Source organism: Anabrus simplex, chromosome 1, assembly GCF_040414725.1.
Source record: "Anabrus simplex isolate iqAnaSimp1 chromosome 1, ASM4041472v1, whole genome shotgun sequence".
In the NCBI taxonomy this organism is placed as follows: Eukaryota; Metazoa; Arthropoda; class Insecta; order Orthoptera; family Tettigoniidae; genus Anabrus; species Anabrus simplex.
In genome coordinates this window covers 1,225,518,376-1,225,539,107 of record NC_090265.1, presented here as the reverse complement: position 1 = coordinate 1,225,539,107, position 20,732 = coordinate 1,225,518,376, and the positions used below count along the sequence as shown (strand labels likewise).

The following is a 20,732-nucleotide window of genomic DNA, read 5'->3' as shown; positions in this document are numbered from 1 at the left end:
CTCTGGTGCACACTGGTATGAACGGAATCGGGACATCCATCAGTCCCTGAAGATTGATGAGATTAGTAGCAGAATAAAGAAGAAGCCCTGAAAATTATATTCTGGACTAATCAATAAGCCAAACGCCCTTATCACCACGTTGGAAATCTACGATACACTCGATCTTCGCTATAAGCGTCCCAAGGTTATCCTAAATTAGTCACCCCTAAAAAGGGTGCAGGTCTCATTCTGACCCGCTCCGATGCGGTTTCAACAGGTCCTCACCCTCACTCATCAATGCAGATTTAGCTAAAGCATGATTAAGAAATAGCACCCAAGACTCTATTCCAGTTGGAGGGCTAAAATCCTCAACAGAAACAGTGCGTCTGTATTCTGCTTGAGACTTGAGGCATGGCCACTCTAGTAATAGTAACACCATACCTCTACACATATCTCCTCCTTCCATTGATTTCGTTAAATTCATAGATTCCACATTTCTTAATTTTGTTGCCGATATTACACTGACTGACAGAGCAAATGCAACACCAAGAAGGAGTGGTTCGAAAGGGATGAAAGTTGGGGAAAAAACAGAGACGGCACGAACGAATAATTGATGTTTATTTCAAACCGATATGCAGGTTACACAATGCGCACGGCATCGACTCAGTAGGATGTAGGACCACCGCGAGCGGCGATGCACGCAGAAACACGTCGAGGTACAGAGTCAATAAGAGTGCGGATGGTGTCCTGAGGGATGGTTCTCCATTCTCTGTCAACCATTTGCCACAGTTAGTCCTCCGTACGAGGCTGGGGCAGAGTTTGCAAACGGCGTCCAATGAGATCCCACACGTGTTCGATTGGTGAGAGACCCGGAGAGTACGCTGGCCACGGAAGCATCTGTACACCTCGTAGAGCCTGTTGGGAGATGCGAGCAGTGTGTGGGCGGGCATTATCTTGCTGAAACAGAGCATTGGGTAGCCCCTGAAGGTACGGGAGTGCCACCGGCCGCAGCACATGCTGCACGTAGCGGTGGGCATTTAACGTGCCTTGAATACGCACTAGAGGTGACGTGGAATCATACGCAATAGCGCCCCAAACCATGATGCCGCGTTGTCTAGCGGTAGGGCGCTCCACAGTTACTGCCGGATTTGACCTTTCTCCACGCCGACGCCACACTCGTCTGCGGTGACTATCACTGACAGAACAGAAGCGTGACTCATCGAAGAACACGACGTTCCGCCATTCCCTCATCCAAGTCGCTCTAGCCCGGCACCATGCCAGGCGTGCACGTCTATGCTGTGGAGTCAATGGTAGTCTTCTGAGCGGACGCCGGGAGTGCAGGCCTCCTTCAACCAATCGACGGGAAATTGTTCTGGTCGATATTGGAACAGCCAGGGTGTCTTGCACATGCTGAAGAATGGCGGTTGACGTGGCGTGCGGGGCTGCCACCGCTTGGCGGTGGATGCGCCGATCCTCGCGTGCTGACGTCACTCGGGCTGCGCCTGGACTCCTTGCACGTGCCACATGTCCCTGCGCCAACCATCTTCGCCACAGGCGCTGCACCGTGGACACATCCCTATGGGTATCGGCTGCGATTTGACGAAGCGACCAACCTGCCCTTCTCAGCCCGATCACCATACCCCTCGTAAAGTCGTCTGTCTGCTGGAAATGCCTCCGTTGACGGCGGCCTGGCATTCTTAGCTATACACGTGTCCTGTGACACACGACAACAGGTTCTACAATGACTGTCGGCTGAGAAATCACGGTACGAAGTGGGCCATTCGCCAACGCCGTGTCCCCTTTATCGTTCCCTACGTGCGCAGCACAGCGGCGCATTTCACATCATGAGCATACCTCAGTGACGTCAGTCTACCCTGCAATTGGCATAAAGTTCTGACCACTCCTTCGTGGTGTTGCATTTGCTCTGTCAGTCAGTGTAATATCGATTCGTACAATGTAACACAATCTAATGATTTTAATACAGTAATTTCTCAAATCCGGGGCGTACAAATTCCTTTCCCCTTCCACACCCGTCCTGTTTCCAACTACACTCCTGATGTACTCAAACTGTCACCCTCCCTTTCCACTAATCCAGTAATAGAAAAAGACTCAGACCATGCTCCAGCACTGACTAACATCCCTTACACATCCTATACACTACGTAACCAATGCATCCTCCCTCAACCCACCAGACGTTATTATCTTCTTCAGAACTCCTGTCTCCCTACTTCCTTGCCCAGCCTACGCATATTAATCCGTCTAGTAGAGCACGCAATAAAAACAGCTGGCCAATTACACATTCCACGACATTACTATCACCCTAATGAACACTCAATTCCCCTTAAAGAGCTATCCTTATTAAAATTAGCCCAAAAACTCCTACGTTCGTAAACATGACAACGCGGCTTTACGTTAACGCAGACGAACATTAAGACACGCACGCTCATATATTAAAGCAATAAAACAAAACCAGTGGATTACCGCTTGTTCATAATTTCTGATATACACGATTCCAGAAAGTTCTCATTACACTTCGAAAACTGACTAAAACTCACAAACCACGACCTACTTATCCCATATATGTTGCTCCTAACCCTCCCACTAAAGAAAAAGACAAAGAAGACATCTTTGCCTATCACTACTTTAATGTAATTTCTTCCCCACAAATACCACGATACGAAAATCTTTTCCATGTCACGTCCTCCGTAAACACCTACATAAAATCCCGTAAACCAGCCGCCCTAATATGCCTAGATGTTAACAAAGCCTTCGATTCTGTGTGGCACGAAGGACTTTTATTAAAAATTGATCATGTCCCACTACTTCCACGATCATACGATTGATATTTAATTATCTTAAATCTAGGAAAGCTGTAATTAATATTAATGGAATCCATTCATACACCTTCCCCATAAACTCCGGTCTTACGCAAGACTCTCCACCCTTTCCTTTCCTTTATACACTATACACATACGATATCCTGCACCCAGCACAACCACTACGCCTATATCAATATGCCGATGACCTTGCCATACTAGCCTTCAGTCCTACATATACTCCATTAATAATAGACTGCAAAAATGCCTGAACACCCTTGAAATCTTTCTCAACCATTGGCACATCTCCATCAGTACTACCAAAACCCAATTCATAGTTTTCCGAAATAAATCCCGTCTCTGTCCTTCAAATCACATAGTCCGCGTAACAATAAAAAATACCTTTTTAAAATTAACCTACTATCATACCTAGTAATTAAACTTCAAAATAACCTACGATGGAACCAACACCTAGCAGATATCCATAGAAAAGCTATTAATCGTTTCCCAGCCTTCGATCCCTGATGGGTTTTACCTGGTGATTAAAATTTACAAAATCACCCTGAATCACCTACGCTTCCCTGACTTGGATTATTGCTCACTCAACTGAATACGTTAGACTCAATAGACTAGACCGTCACGCCTTACGTATAGCATATCGTCTATCTTATGGCACAACTTTCCCCATTTTCCTTCCTTACTACACCTTCCCGAAAATAACATCAAACTTGCATACACTACGCCTCCAATCTCTGACAAGAGGCACCCTCAAGAACAAACCTATAATAAGAGGAACTCTCACATTATCACCTCCAACCACCACAATCCTAAACGATAACCGTACAGCTGAATATTTTCATCTACTTCCTCCAGCCATCACATAACTTCATCCTATGCTTCACTGTCACCGACCCAAATAAATTAAATAACTATTAACAATTTCAACAAAGCAAACGTTTAAGATGGTACTGGCCACGGTGACACATTACCTGTTTACTGTTCCTGCCAATGTAGGCACCACAAGTGCTGTCATAAATACATATCTCCAAGTGAAATGAATTGAAGCAATATCACTATAGTAAACAATAAATTCAGTGCCAAATTCAGTAATAATTTTACATAACAGTGTCAACATTCAATTTTATACATTTAATGAAAAATAATTCGGTTAATATACAGCAATTTCAAAATCTCCATTTCCCTTCAGGCAAACGCATGTAAACAAATTAATTGACAAACTCCCTTCTTGACTCAGGCTGAAATGTCTTTCTTTCTTTCTTTCTTTCTTTCTCTCTCTCTCTCTCTCTCTCTCTCTTTCTTTTCCTTTCTTACTCTTCTTGTTCTTCAATCATTCCATTTCAAATTCTATATGTTTCAATAATATTTTAACGTAAATAATAGCTGCCTCTGTGGATCCGTGGTAGAGTGTCGGCCTCCGAATCCCAAGATAGCGGGTTCAAACCCGGCAGAGGTAGTCGGATTTTTGAAGGGCGGAAAAAAGTCCATTCGACACTCCATGTCGTACGATGTCGGCATGTAAAAGATCTCTGGTGATACATTTGGTATTTACCCGATAAAATTAATTAAATCTCAGCCATAGACGCCCAAGAGAGATCCGGTTTACTCGGTCTGCCATCTAGCGGACCTAGAGTAGAACGGAACGTCGAAATTGACGAGCAGACAGCCAGATGGCGTCAAATCGAAATGTCTGCACACGGTAGCTGAGGCCATACGATTATTATTATTATTATTATTATTATTATTATTATTATTAACGTAAATAATGTATAAAAATAAAAATAATTCTAACATAAATCAAGTGTTCGTCAATTCACGTGTTGTACAAATAATAATGCTAAAGAGGAGGCACTGGAAACTATTTATCTATTCAAGTACTACAATGTATATAATTACCTAACAAGTGTTCAATAACAAGTGAGTAGGTATATAATTATGTAAATATTTAAAGTGTGAAATAGTTAAAGAAAAGTCAAAGGACCTTCTCAGAAGGAAAATAAATAATAAATACAAGTTTGCACTAGCTGTAAATATGTACATAATGCAAAAATTGGTGATGGAGATCTCTGCGCCAGAGGAGAAAGATAAATATTATTAACATGTCGCTACGTATGTACAAACATACAAGACAAAATTCAAAATTAATAAGCCAACAATACTCCCCTTACAATGGTCCAAGAGTCACTGGATTGGCTGACGGATCGCCTCCACAAACGGGTAAGAATAGAAACATGGTTCCCTTCAGTTCTTATTCCACTTATTTGCGATCTATACATATATAAAATAACATCCTCACTGGCTGACTGACTGACTGACTGACTGACTGACTGACTGACTGACTGACTGACTGACTGACTGACTGACTGACTGACTGACTGACTGACTGACTGACTGACTGACTGACTGACTGACCCATCAACGCCGAGCCAAAGCTACTGGACATAAAGAAATGAAATATTGGAGATACATTTATATTAGAGTGTAGGTGCTCACTAAGGGAGGAATTTTGGATATTTCATCGTTAAAGGGGTGAAAAGGGGAAGAATTACTTAAATGACTATACCTATATCTCAATAAATTAAATGTTTACAGACGTAAAAAATGGTATTTGAAACCTCCTTTAAAAATAAAGAAACATGTGTTTCTTTGTTTTCGGAAAATTCCTTTCAAGAAGGGTGAAAAACGGATTGAATACCTTTTCTTACGATATTTATATCTAACAATCTGAAGAAGTTACGGACATGAAAATTTATATTTGGAATCTCCTTTAATAACAAAGAAATACGTATTTTTGGTTTTTGGAAAATCCAATTAATGGAGGATGAACTGCAGTGACAAAGAGGTGAATTTAAAAAACGACTATATCTACAGTATATCTCAGAAACGTAACATGTTACTGACTTGAAAAGTGGTATTTTTAATTTCTTTTAAAAATAAAGTAACATGTACTTTTGTCGGAAATAGAATAATGGGGTATATATGAACTGAAAAGTGGGTTGAACTATTTTCATTAGGTTACTGATATCTCAAAACTGAAGATGTTACAGACGTAAAAATTAGTAATTTGGAGTCTGTTTTCAAAATAAAGAAATACCCTTATTTATTTCAGGAAAATCAACTTAAGGGAGTGAAAGAATAGAAAAATTTGTTGAATTCTTAGTATGAGGATACTTACATCTAAAAAAGGAACTAAAGATGTTTAAGACGTGAAAATTGGTGTTTGGAATCTCCTTTAGGCCTAGGGATTTTCAGATAATGTCTTAGTACAGTACCGAGGAACGATTACTTTCATCAAATTACGAAATCCGCGCAAGCGAAGCCGAGGATAACTGCTAGTCTATATATATATAAAATAACATGTCCTGACTGACTGACTGACTGACTGACTGACTGACTAATTCATTATCACCGACCAAAACTACTGGAGATAAAGAAATGAATTTTGGGGCGTACATTTATATTAGAGTGCAGGTGATCAGTAAGGAAGCATTTTTGGATATTTCGTCGCTAAGGGGGTAAAAGGGGGTGAATTGTTTAAATGTATATATCTATATCTCAAAAACTTAAAAGTTTACAGACGTAAAAATCGGTATTTAGAATCTCTTTTAAAAATAAAGAAAAGCGATTTTTTGTTTTCGGGAAATCTCATTAAGGGCGGGGGGGGGGTGAAAATGGTGGAAAAGGTTGTGGAATACCTTATAGGTATATCTCAATATCTGAAGATTTTACAGAGATGGTTCATGTGAAGTCTCTCTTAGCTGAGTCAGCGTAGAGAGGTGGTTGATGTCACTGCATGCGGCATGAAGACAGGAAACACACTTTCCTCACGTTCACAGATTACAGTATAGACTACTTCGTCCGGTGGAAACCTACGATAGTACATCCAGTTCTTCAGATTCTGATGATCTTTTAATTGCCTGTGATGTTTCTGCTGCCGTGAGCACTGTCTGTCGCAAACGACTGTGGGTACATGAAAGTAATTTGCGGTGAATACCACAACTTAGTAACGAAGCTAAATGGGCATCCACAAAAATTTCAGATGTACTTCAAGCTGAACAAAGATGAATTAAACTACTTTCATATCTCATCAAAGATGAAATTGTTAGCCGCACTACGCTCTGCACTTGCAACTGACTCGGAGGAATCCTACACAGGCTTTTCAGATATCAGAAAATTTCAAAAAATTACTTCAGCTCGCTTGAAGACTCTGTGCCATGGCAATTACCAACAGTTCGTTGTGGAAGAATAAATTGAACAAACAAGAAAAATTCTGTGCGGTAGTGAATGGATCATACAGTAAATATTTATTCAGCGATCTCTAATTCAACAGGTTAATTTGTATTTGTAATTTGTGTAGTATTTAATTTACTATTATTATTATTATTATTATTATTATTAAGTCCGTCTCCGTGGCTAAATGATTAGCGTGCTTGCCTTAGGTCACAGGGTTCTCGGGTTCGATTCCCTGCAGGGTAGGGAATTTTAACCATCATTGGTTAATTTCGCTGGCACGGGGGCTGGGTATATGTGTTGTCGTCATCATCATTTCATCCTCATCACGACACGCAGGTCGCCTACGGAAGTCAAATCAAAAGACCTGCATCTGTCCAGCCGAACTCGTTCCGGAGGGAAGGATAGATGGACGGGGGAGAGAGGGATGTAGGCGATTGGGAGGGGGCTGGCAGTAGGGAATTACGAGTTAGATAAACAAATATCAGGAGAAGAGGTATTGGAAGTGCTAGGCAAAGCCAAAAATAGCACAGCTGCGGGCGGGAACGGAATAACAAATGTATTTTGGAAAGAAGCGATAAAGAATAATATGATGAGGGAGTGTAGAGTGAAGTTATTTAATAAGGTGTTCGAAGGTACCAATTTCACGAAAGAGTGGCAAAAAGGGATCATATGCACTATCTAAAAAGGAAGGAGCGAGGAGCAATCCCAGTAACCATAGGGGCATTACCCTATTAGATGCACTGAATAAGGTGTACACGGATGTATTAGGTGATATAAAAATCCCTGGTCTGATATTTGCAGACGATGTATTATTGATGACGCTGACGGAGGGAGGATTTCAGAGAAGTCTAAATAAAGTATCGGAGTACGCCAGGAAGTGGTCGTTGAGAGTAAGTACTACGATGACAAAGGTAATGGTATTTAGGAAAAGCAGAAATTGAAAGACAAAGAAGCATTGGGTGATAAATGGGTAGGTAATAGAGGAGACAAGTAAGCTAGAGTATCTGGGTGTTTGTATAAGTAGGAATGGCAAGCAAGGGCGCCCATACCCGGGGGCAAGGTGGGGCCGCGGCCCCCGTCTAGCTCCCAGGGAAAGGCAAAACTCTAGTGTAGTCGCGTGTTTTCCTTTCAGGAAAATGACTTGAAAGTCAGTATTACGCAAAAGCGGTAGTACCGTACCCCACCAACAGGCAGGCGATACCGTGGGTTATTCTACCGCAGAATAGAAATCGCCATTTACCTTCCAAAATATTAAAATTACTACGTACCCCCAGGTCTGGCCCTCTCTCTAGAAACTCTCATATGGGCTCCCATGATGGCAAGTGGTCCGAACAAATTAATCAAGCCAAGTGGAAGGGGCTAGCAGCACTTTCAGTTATAAGAATACTTTAAAATATATTCCCAGGGGTCGATTACAAAATACGGACAATGGTATTTAATACGGTGGTTCTAAGTAGGGTGTTATATGGAGCAGAAGTATGGGGGGGGGGTTGAAAAGAATTGTATTATATTAAATCAGATTATTAGTAGATTTGCCAAAATTTTAATGGACCTCCCAAATTGTACGGCTAACGCAGCGGTCAGAGTCATGTGTAATGTGTGCTTAGAGGTTGATATCATGAAGAGAGTGTTGGGGTACTGGAGAAGATTGGTAACGGGAGGGGCGGCCTACTCCTGCAAACGGTCTACCAGCACCAAATGAAGAGTTATTTTGGAGATTATTGGATTAACAAGGTGAAACATATCATTGAGAGATTGGGTTTGGGAATTCATTGGGGGAGGGATTGGGAGAGAAGGAATGCAGTTTGTTGGAGGAACACGTTAAAAAGGATTAAAGATATTCACTTACAGGATCTGGAGACCGAGTGCGGTAGAAGGGCGTCCCTAAACATGTTTATTAGAATCGAACAAATAGTAAATGTAAGAAGAGATAATGTGAATAGATTAGAGAGAAGAGCAATAATTTGGTGGATGTTGGGTTCTCACAGAAATAAAGGGTAGACAAAATGAACGACAACTCTGTTTGTGTGGGGAGTCAAGAGAGTATTTCCACTTGTTGATAGCATGCAAGGGAACTCGTGCCGAGAGAGAGAAATTCATGAGTGAGGGACACTTGGAAGCCATGAAAGTGTCGGACAATGACCGGAAGATTAATAAGTGAATAGCGAGAGAGTGGAAAGAACCTGGGAACTTAAACAAATTTTTAGAGGCTATCAAAAAACGCTGCATTAAGAGATTAAAGGAAGCTGACGCTAGAAGATTGTAGTGAGGTAGATGTATATATTGTTCTTCCTGTCGTAGCGATTGTATTGCTGAGGAGATAGGTCAGCAGGGAGTGATAAGATAAGCAGCAGAGAATTAGGATCATCACACTGCTGGTTAGCAGAGTGGGGGGAGATATCGGGTGTGCACGAGTGGCGTCCTAGGTCAGGGCTCAGCTGCCTGACTCTGCTGGAAGACTCGGACAGCTGACCAAGGGTGCATCCGCTCGGGCACACGCCCAATGTAGTGGACTGCTATAGTTAGCTATTTTTTGTTTGTTTTGGCCTTGTTTGCCGTGTTGCCGAAAGACTTTATTCAATAGGGTTTCCATTAATTTATGTACACCTTGTCTTTATTGTGTTGTGGTTTGTATTTTAAATGTTTTCTTTTTGGAGTTTTTTCTCTTTTATTTTCTCCGTAAGGATTAATTTGGTTGAAAAACTTTACAATCTGGAGAAAATAAATCTACTACTACTACTACAACACAGGGCTGGCTAATAATAATAATCATAATGGCTTTAGTATTATATTTATAAGGTCTACAATGTCTTTCATTTCCTCACAGTTCATCAGCCTTACCATTCTTTTGTGGATACACTCATTTTTCTAAATATCTCCATTGTGAATGGAGTCAAAGGGTGCATATACATATAGTAAGAGAATACTAAGTGGGGAAAAGTCAAAGAATATATGCTCGCCCACTCGTCTTCTAAGCACATAATATATCCATGAATTCATTCTTTCCCCTCTAGTGGAGATTTTGTTTTCCTTTGTGCTAGCTTGTCACCAGATTCTTACCAAGGTAGCCGCAGTTCCATTTCGTATAAATTTCAATAGTAATTTTCAGATGGAAGGTCATTTCCGTATTTACAATTTTAAAACATTAACAGTGTTGTACAACTTGTTTGCTTGTTTCTTTTCTAAAATTCCTGCTATGGGAAGTTTGCTAGTTTACTGCGGTATTCTGTAAACCCTTCGTAACCATTATAATAATTTGTATGTTGCAGGTTTTCTTCATACTCCGAAAGAAGTTCACGCAAGCTTCCTTCTTGCATGTGTATCATCATGCTATTATGGTATTTGCCTTATGGCTAGCACTGAAATATGCACCAGGTAAAGTCTTATAATTAAAGATAACAAATAATTTAATGGACTTCTCCTATTCATACGGAATATCATTGAATTTTTAATAATAATAATAATAATAATAATAATAATAATAATAATAATAATAATAATAATAATAATAATAATAATAATAATAATAATAATAATAATCCATATACAAAATAAGAGTTTTGTCTGCACATTGCTAGGAATTTTAAAAATGGCGTTTCTTCATCCGCCGTGACTACAGCAACAACAAAATTACTTTTTATATTTTCCGTCATTTCTGTCTATGGAGATAAGTTCTACGCGTATCGCCATAAAATGGCTCAAAAGAAAGGCAACGAAAGACCTATGAAGATTTCAGCGGTTTGTTGTGAATTACTAGATTCCTTGCCCTCTGTGGCCCTTTGCATTTTCATTTTATTTTGTATTGTTGATGACCTTGATTTGATCTCTCCCTTCCCGTATAAAAGAAATCCATGTACCCGGTTAATATTGAAAATTTACTGACAGACATACAAAGCCTTTAAAAAGTTTCCGGAACGATCTCTATAGCAACACTGTCTTTACAGTCTACAGAGTTAGTTACCCGCCCTTGGACTTAACTTTCACACGACTGCCACGACCTCTCTCTTGTATTTGAGTGTATCGGAAAACTCGCCATTCGCTATTATTGTGTAAAACTAACCGTAAGGGAGATACATATAGTTTTGAACAACTTACAGCAGAGATCAAACACAACCTTAACTTTTCTTTAAATAGCAATTTACTTTACGTCGCACCGACACACATAGGTCTTATGGCGACGAAGTGATTAGAAAGGACTAGAAGTGGGATGGAAGCGGCCATGGCCTTAATTAAGGTTACAGCCCCAACATTTGCCGGTGTGAAAGTAGGAATCCCTGCAAAATCGTCTTCAGGGCTGCCGACAGTGGGGTTCGAAACCTATACCTTCCGAAGGCAAAGTCACAGCTGCGCGACCTTAACCGCACTGCCAACTTGATCGGTAACCTTATTCCAAAACAAATACTGGTACCAAGTTTTATAAAATCCACACATAGTGTTGTAACAGACACTGAAAAATATTAAACTGAATTCGTCATAGGTCATTACAATTACGACAGTATTCTCTTCAGAGTACAATATTAACCTACTGGAACGTCAGGTTTAAAAGCATATTATCATATGAAATGCTCGATCAAATGAGAAAAGACCCATTTTCTCCCTTTTCACGAAAAATACTACTCTGGCTTTCTAACAGTGGCAAGTCCCAGAGCTGATATGACCCCGCCCCAGACAGAGGTAAACACTGCTGCTGCTACTACTACAACAAAGAATGTTTTCATTCTTCCCCTGAAGGGGGAGGCGGGCCTCCTAGACGGTGACGCCGTCTCTCAGGCCAGGAGATTTGTTACGCTGAAGGAGATGTGCGGAGAATTGATAGGGTTGGCGGCCGTGGCCTATATTAGGAACTGTTCCGGTATTTGCCTTGGTGCAGCAGAATAGACAACCACAAAAAACATTATCAGGACAGCCGACGATGGGGACCAGCCCCTCTCCGTTTTCCGAATGCAGAGCTGTCAGATCAGCCGAAACCCACTCTGTAACCGTCGACCATTTAATTTAGCATGTTTTCATTTCACTCCTGAAGGGGAGGCGGGACATCCAGCGTTTTCCATTAAGTGCTAACTCTGTCCATTCGCATCAGCACCTCATAGCAGGAATCCAACAGCTGGAATACTATGATGAACCAGTGTGTCATCACATGCCGGTAGTTACCAGAACATGTATGAACTAGAGGATTGCCATGCTAGAAAAACTTGTCTAACTCCCCGCCTACTTCCTCCAGTATTCAAGGAGGCTGTTCTACTAGGCACATAGCAGTAACGCATCTATCGGAGGTGACTGGGAGCAGAGTAGACAAAGCCCATCACAACAAATAACCAAGTCATGTCACTTGTGTGGTCTTTCGATATTGTAGCCTTCGTATTTAGTTTTCTTCCTACTCTGTGATAAAAATCCAATATAATGGGAGTCCTCCTTTCTCCTTTCAAGATCTTCCTTCCCAATTTTTCTCATTTTGAGAATCAACTTTACAATTTTCCTTGTCGATATGGGTTTTCACCGTGAGACAATCACGACAAGAAGCATTACCATGGCCATCTAACACGACTGGACAATATTTCCATGTTAGCGATGCTCAGCGTTGACTTGGATTAAACAACAAAATTCTAAATTATGAATATATCTGTTATTATAGACGATACGGTGAAAACCGAGCTCGATAGCTGCAGTCGCTTAAGTGCGGCCAGTATCCAGTATTCGGGAGATAGCGGGTTCGAACCCCACTGTCGGCAGCCCTGAAGATGGTTTTCCGTAGTTTCCCATTTTCACACCAGGCAAATGCTGGGGCTGTACCTTAATTAAGGCCACGGCCGCTTCCTTCCCACTCCCAGCCCTTCCCTGTCCCACCGTCGCCATAAGACCTATCTGTGTCGGTGCGACGTAAAGCAACTAGCAAAAAAAAAATACGGTGAAACCGCATAAGACATACATAATCGGAATTGTTTATGTATTTGATATGCTTCTTATGTACTATTTATGGATATGGCCACTAATAACGTAGATAATTGAGAGTTAAATTTTTATCCTTCCCCTACCCAACCATTTCACCCAGCCTGAATATAATTATTTATAGCCTAGACTAGAGTGCCATTTTTTCCCGACATTGTTTATCGACTTTAATTACATTTTCTTCGGCAATTTTCTAGTAGCCTGGCGTTGATATGATCGAAAAATGTATTTTAATAACTTTTATTATATAGTGTTTATCGATATAACTACTAATAACATAGATATTTGGTAATTACATTTTTTACCTAGTGTGGAAATGGGAAACCACGGAAAACCGTCTTCATGGATGCCGAAAGTGGGATTTGAACCCACTATCTCCCGGATGCAAGCTTACAGCCGCGCGCCGCTAACCGCACAGCCAACTCGCCCGGTGAATTATATTTTACGCCTTCCCCTACGCTACCATTTTAACCAGAGTAAATAAAATTATCCATAGCATATATTGTAGTACCTTATCGCCCGTCTTTACATATTGGTTTTCATCGCAATCTGTTCAGCGGTTTTCTCGTGATGCACTTACATACATAGGCCAACATGAATACATATAAAGAGGATGGAAAATTAAAAGTTGCATTTCCTTCTTACTGTGGTCACGGCCGATACAGAAATACCATTACTTTTGTTAAATTATGGGCAATGTACAGTAAAAACTCTAGATAGATAGATAGATAGATAAATGGATAGATAAACAGATTGAAGTCAGTGGCTCGTAGCGCTGAAAAATCACAAAATGAAAATCCACATTCTGTTTCCAGTTCCAACCGGTCACGAATGGAATTAATGAAGCCACCATTTAGTGGCAAGGATAGAAGAAATTCCGACTGCCGTCTTCTGTTCTAATCCTCCAGGGCAATCATAAATAACTGGCAAATTAAATGAAATTATAGTGGAGAATGTTCCTGGAATGAAAGATGACAAGAAAAACCGGAGTAGCAGGAGAAACTCCTGTCTCGCCTCCGGTTTTCCCAGTACAAATCTCACAATGAGTGATCAGGATTTGACCCACGGAACCAAGTGGTGAAAGGCGGGCGCACTGCCACCTGAGCCACAGAGGCACGCACTGAAGAATATTCGTTTCAATGTGAAAGTCTTCAAATTGAATAAAATGATCTATAGATCGTTCACCACTGTCAAAGTTTCAAATATGATGTGTTTAATCTAAATTAAGGAGGGTGTCAATCTCCCAGTGTGGAATAATTACATTTTCACTGTATTTCCTAGCCACCTCTTCTTCATGCGCAGCTATACTAATGGTAGCACTCGCGTTACTTGCAGAAAATAAATAAATAGATCTCAGCTCCGAAGACAGGGAAATACGCTCAAAATTAGACGGACGTTTTCACGTGATTTATAATTAATCCGTATCCTCTTCCGCTATGGGGATTTGTGTAAATAAAATACCACTGAATGGATCTTAATTCCGATAAGGAACATGAATCGCGTATAATGCGTATTAATCACGAGCTCTCCTCTCTGTGGACAGAGATTTCTACAGAGAGAAAACGAGGGGATTTATCGTTTGTAATCAAAGAACTGCATAGTAAATCGGAGCAATACCTCAGCATCTTCCATTATAAGTCACAACATAAATCAGACTGATACCTCGCTGGAAGCTACAGTTTGCTCAGGCCAGTTCTATGAGACGGTTGCGAAAATAATGCAAATCATCGACAAATGGTAATAGGTGGAAGGAACATGAGTTTTCTGAGATAATTTGAAGTTCCGCAAGTAATTCATTATCATAAAGAGTCCACACATTTTATTCACTGAAAACCACTTACGTAATCATACCTAGGTAGTGTGGACTTAAGAATACATATGTGCTGGGGACGGAATGAGTGAGGAAAAAATCACAAAAAAGCACAATCCCAGAAAACCGAAAATCTATGCTCAAGTAGCCCCTAATCCGTAAGGGTACAGAAATACTTCGTGACGGAAAATTTCCACGGGACCTGAACACAGGAGGTTTTCCCAAAAATCTGAATTTGTAAAAGAAGTTCCTCTCTATTGTCGTAAAGACACTTTGTAAGTGCAGCCTGGCCCAAGTTGAGGAAGTGATGCCAGACTCGGCTACGGGTTGTTGGCAAGACGCTCTTGGCCCATCTGACAACGAGCACACTTGCTATACCGCGTTTTAGGAGAGTTTAATTCTGATGTAAACAAATAGGCGGAGCACCTTGCCTATGCACGTGGTCATAGGCGTACTTGATTGGAGAAGCAACCGTCGCACTCACTCGACTGTATGTGAGCTCGAAGAAAAATAGTACGTCGCATTAATTTTATTTTAGTTTATTACAGTTAGAGAGTTTGGAAGAGTACGTAATATAATTAAAATATGCTTGTCATATATACCGGAATATGTATGGTTTTGTTTTAATAAAATAGTGATTAAACGAGAAATGAAGGCACAAGGCGTGATGTAATACAGGAGGTCTTCCCGTAGTGAGGGAAAGTCCCAAGCTCTACAGCGTGGAGATAAGATGTTGCATCTTGCAGCAGCTGTTAGTGTCAAGTTATTCATCGTGAGAGAAATGGAGCAAAAGGTGGGACCATCGCGTGTAGTGAAAAACAAGAGAGGAAAACCGCTCAGAAGTGACCATAGGCGGTGCATTGTGAATGTGTTCAATAAACTAAGTGAACAGAATCCAGGTTTAGTCGTTTATTCAGTAGTTCAGATCTTCGCACTGTTATCGTATATGCGATGCGCAGCGCTGTACGTCCGAACTCGGGACGTTGACGGGCTGGAGGTCGGTACTACACGCTCAGCGAATCACAACTCTATCTTTGGCGGAGGCGTGGGCATACCATGTTTACATCAGGATTAAACTCTCGTGAAAAGACATAATAGAGGTGAACGAGTCAGCGCCCGTATCCGGCAGTGAAATCCCTAACCTACAGATAGACCTGCATAATACTTTTGCACCCATGACCATGATGCTCAAACCAGTAATGACATCCCACACATAACTAATCCCGCAGCTATATAGACTCCGACGTCCACCTCCGTAATTTGACGTCAAGCGCTATTACAGCAGCTATCGTCCTGGAAGGCCTGGGTAAGTTTCTCGGTGCTGCCACTAATTCGAGATAAGCGGGAAGTTTAATATATGGTTAAAAACGTCTATTCTGCTCATCTCTATTAGGGTTGTGCTTGAAAAGGACTGCACCACCCCTGGAAGATGACAGGAATTACGATTTACTGTACATTGAGTATAACGTTTAAAATGGACACCATCACATAGAAATTTTTAAAAAAATTCTCACTGGAGCATCCTAAATTTTTGGCAAAGGACTGCTGCAAGTAATGTATTCAAAATATAATTTCCCCGCTTTACAAACGAAAATTTTCGGCGACACAAGTATGGAAAAGACCTAGTATTTGGAAGGTAGCAGCCGTTTCCTTAACTAAGGAGAGACGTGCAAGAAAATTCTTTGATTTTCAAATTTCTCTATAACTTGGACGCTAGAATCATGAAACTTTGCACACTGATTTAGAAATAAAATTGTTTTGAACATTTTAAAATTTGAATTTTGGTCATATTTCCTCAGCAACACTGTGGTCCTGGACATTGTAATTTTTGTAGTGATTTCTAAGGCCTTGATCTTGTAATGCCTGCAGAAGATTTTAATTCTATGCCTGTTTCGATTTTTGAAGTAAATGAACTATTAAATTTGAATTATTCACTATTACACTCTGAATTTCACAAAATTACATACTTTGTAATTCCCTTGCAAGTGCTTATCCTGCCTGTCTATCAAGTTTCAGATTGATACCCTTAGTAGTTCCAAAGGAATGGGTATATTCGTCTTGGGAGAAGGAAGTCCAGGAAATGAACATTTACCTCCTTTTTCAATAGTGCGAGCCCGTCAATTGCCTGAAAAAAACAGACATAAAGAGTTCAGCGAAGATGAAAAATTGCAGTGTATAATATAGGTTCGTGGCACATAATGAATATTCACCATAGTTTTCTGCGATATACCTTTTATTTTACGCTGATGATCGGTTACACGTATGTAACAGGGTATTTCTAGACTGCTCACAACGGAATAATATAATTCAAAGCTGGTAAAAATGATTTTATGGATTTTGAAAGTGAAAATGCATTTTTGGTTATTGGTGAAAAAGTGATATATAGTTATAAAGTAGTACAACAACTGTAATCTGTCTAAATGTAGGAAATGGGTCTGCCATTGTAACTAAAACTCCCCAAATCGATTGTGACCGCGCAGTAGGCAATGGGAGCCTGCAATTATAATGTAAACTTGCCAACTCGATTGTGAATGGCATTAGGCAAGTGAGCCTGCCGTTATCATCACAACTCCACAACCCTCACTTTACATTGGAAACAACGTATGCGGACCTCCCCATGCTATTGCTCGGATAAGGCTAAGAGACATGCAATTTTAAAACAATCTCATTTACTGTACGCACAGTATTTACGTCGATATCCGTATACAATGAAGAATACCGTAGCGAAGCACGGGTACATTTGCTAGTCTTTAAATATTTCCCTCCGATCATTCGAAAATTTGCTTTTCTGCCACTTCTTTAAATGTTTTGATGCCATAATCCTGTTCTTCCATCCAACGTACTTCGCTTATATCAACTACATCTAACTTTAGGAGATCCATTTCCCTCTTCAAATTCTCTAACCTACCACAACAATTCAAACGTTCAACGTCAACATTCACGTTCCGATTCATCATTTCGATGACTACCCCCTCTCGTGCAGTCCCCATCCTGAATAGGGGACTATTTTACCTCCTGAATATTTTAAACGGGAGGAAGCCATCATCAGTATATCATTCATTCATACAGAGAGCTGCATGTCCCCGGGAGTTAGTTACTATAGTTTCCCGTTGTTTTCACCCGAGTAGCATTATCAACTTAGCTAAGCCATGTTCATTATTATTACAAAATTATATCAGTAAAATCAGTCAGACTGACGCTCTTGAAACTTCCGAAAGTCAGGTATCCCCTTTCGATGAACATTTTTAGTCTCGTCTCGAGAGATACCCATCGATATGGTTGCACTACAGTTCGACTGTCTGCTTCATTGTGACTCGCAAGCCTCCCCTACGCGGCAAGGTCACACGGTACACAAGACTGTACTTTTAGGTTCAGTTATTTCTGAGAAAAGTATATCTACCTGGAACGTATACTCTGCCATAGTAATATGTAGGTAAATTAAGTGTATTTTTATTTTTATTTTTACTTTTATTTTTATTTTTATTTTTATTTTTATTTTATTTTTATTTTTAATTTTTATTTTTATTTTTATTTTTATTTTTATTATTTTTATTTTTATTTTTATTTTTATTTTTTATTTTATTCTTATTTTTATTTTTATTTTTATTTTTACTTTTATGTTTTATTTTTTATTTTTATTTTTATTTTTATTTTTATTTTTATTTTTATTTTTATTTTTATTTTTATTTTTATTTTATTTTTATTTTTATTTTTATTTTTATTTCTATTTTTATTTTTATTTTTATTTTTATTTTTATTTTTATTTTTATTTTTATTTTTATTTTTATTTTTTTAATTTTATTTTTATTTTTTCAGGTGGAAATCCGATATTTCTCGGTCTCCTGAATTCCTTCGTTCACGTTGTGATGTACAGCTACTATTTCCTTTCCTCGCTGGATCCGGAGTACAAGAAATCAATTTGGTGGAAGAAACATCTGACTCAGTTACAGATTGTGAGTAGAATTATCATCTATAAGTGAGTAAGTAGAGGTTCCAGTGAGCAGACAGACGTCATGAAGTATCAATATGCGTGCACAGGAGTTTAACAAGTATTCTGTCACATCACATGTGATTCCAGTCCCTCTAGGATCATGATCATCATTCATAAAAGAAAATTAATCATTGAGTATTATTGAACATTGTTAGTCAAGATGTTCAACTAGTGCGCTCATTTTCCAAGATGAAACTTGTTGTTGTTTTATGTATACTTGCGATCAGAAAATCCTGCCCATTTCCGTAGATCACAATAGTGTTATGTCTTCCATTAGTTTTCCATATTTATCCAACACTTGACTCTGCCCACCCCTTACTACTTCCTTTTATGACTGGCTTGAAACAAGTCCGAAGAAATAAAAACTGTTTACATAAACTTCCCTTCGATAGTTCGTTCGAACACTACTGTCGGCAGCCCAGAAGAGGGTTTTCCGTGGTTTCCAATTTTCACCAGAAAAATTCTGAGGCTGTACCTTAACTAAGGACAAGACCCCTTCCTTCCTCTCCTAGCCCTTTCCTGCCCCATCGTCGCCATAAGACCTATATGTCTCGGTGCAACATAAAACGAATTGTAAGGAAATAAAAAATATCTTCGGGAAAATAAAATGGTAATAAATATGTCATTCGATAAAATGTTTGACGCGATGTTACCTAGCAAGAGTGCAGGCTGTGATGTGAAGTAATGGTGGATGTCTATGGCATATAGATGCACGGCCTGTGCTGCTCTCTTTATACAAATCCGTGACCTAGCCGCTCGCAGGTACTATTGCTAGGTAACACATTGCGTCACACATTTTTTACATGTAATTTGCAATATCTGAAGCCATCTCTTTTCTGTTTCGTCTGAGTTAATTTATAACTGTTAGATTCTTCATTCTGCCGAAACTATTTTTGAGTAATACATTTATAAACATACAGTACTATACTTGAAGAAGAAACAATTAAAATGGAGTCCTGCTCCATGGCTAAATGGTTAGCATACAGGATTTTGGTCAAGGGGGTTCCGGGTTCGATTCCCAGTCGGGTAGGGGACTTTAACACTAATTGTTAATTCCTCTGGCTCTGGAGCTGGCTGGTTCTTTCGTCTCCATTCATTAGTATTTATCTTAGGTAGGGCCACATTCTCACTGACACATAGGTCGCTTACAGGCCATCAACTCGAAAAATACCTCCACCAGTCTTCTACGGAGGTCACACGCCATTATTATTAGTGTTAATAGAGAATGGTTGCCCCGTTGCACCTCGTCTTAAAACAGTAATCATCACAAAAACCATCTTTTCCAATCCGTACCATGCTCAACTCATGATTTCTCCCGATTACAAAAGGGGATGCTAATCAGCTTCCCTACAAAGTTGGCGCTAGTTTTTAAAGAGCACTGTTCGTATGCTGCTGTGGTGAAAGTGTATCTTGAATGAGCACATGGCATTATTGCGAATAACTGACAAGGAAACTTTGGAGAACGACGTGCGGTTTCTTTGAGAGGTGAACATCCCCCACGAAGATGCGTGAGGGTCAACCGACCTAAAAAATTCTAATCGTTCGGCCCCACCTACCATGAATGACCACACACACTATTGCTGCATATTTACAAGACTCTCACAGATGAACTCCAGCTGGACAGGAAGCTATAATCCTCATAATCCTCATTGACAGGCCTTTCACTTGCGCTTACAAGTTAGTCACTCCACACAGCAGCTGCGTGCAGACAGGTAGGTTTGAACACTGGCTGCTGGCCACACATCACATGATGACCGTTACTTGGTTCAACTCCAGAGACCGCTGCTCAGTCCGAAGGCCTGCAGATTACGAGGGGTCGTGTGGTCAGCACGACGCATCCTCTCGGCCGTTATTCTGGGCTTTCGAGACCGTAGCCGCCATCTCACCGTCATATAGCTCCTCAATTCTAATCGCGTAGGCTGATTGGACCTCGAACGAG

General features: G+C 40.2%; 1 protein-coding gene across 1 annotated transcript in view; it reads left to right on the top strand.

Moving 5' to 3' along the window:
• The window catches only part of LOC136877744 (very long chain fatty acid elongase 7), a 126,328-nt gene that overhangs the window by 75,144 nt on the left and 30,452 nt on the right, over positions 1 to 20,732 (top strand). The window contains exons 6-7 of the mRNA XM_067151955.2: positions 10,316 to 10,421; positions 18,619 to 18,755. Coding sequence (XP_067008056.2) covers positions 10,316 to 10,421; positions 18,619 to 18,755 — 243 coding nt within the window. The remainder of the gene's footprint in view (positions 1 to 10,315; positions 10,422 to 18,618; positions 18,756 to 20,732) is intronic.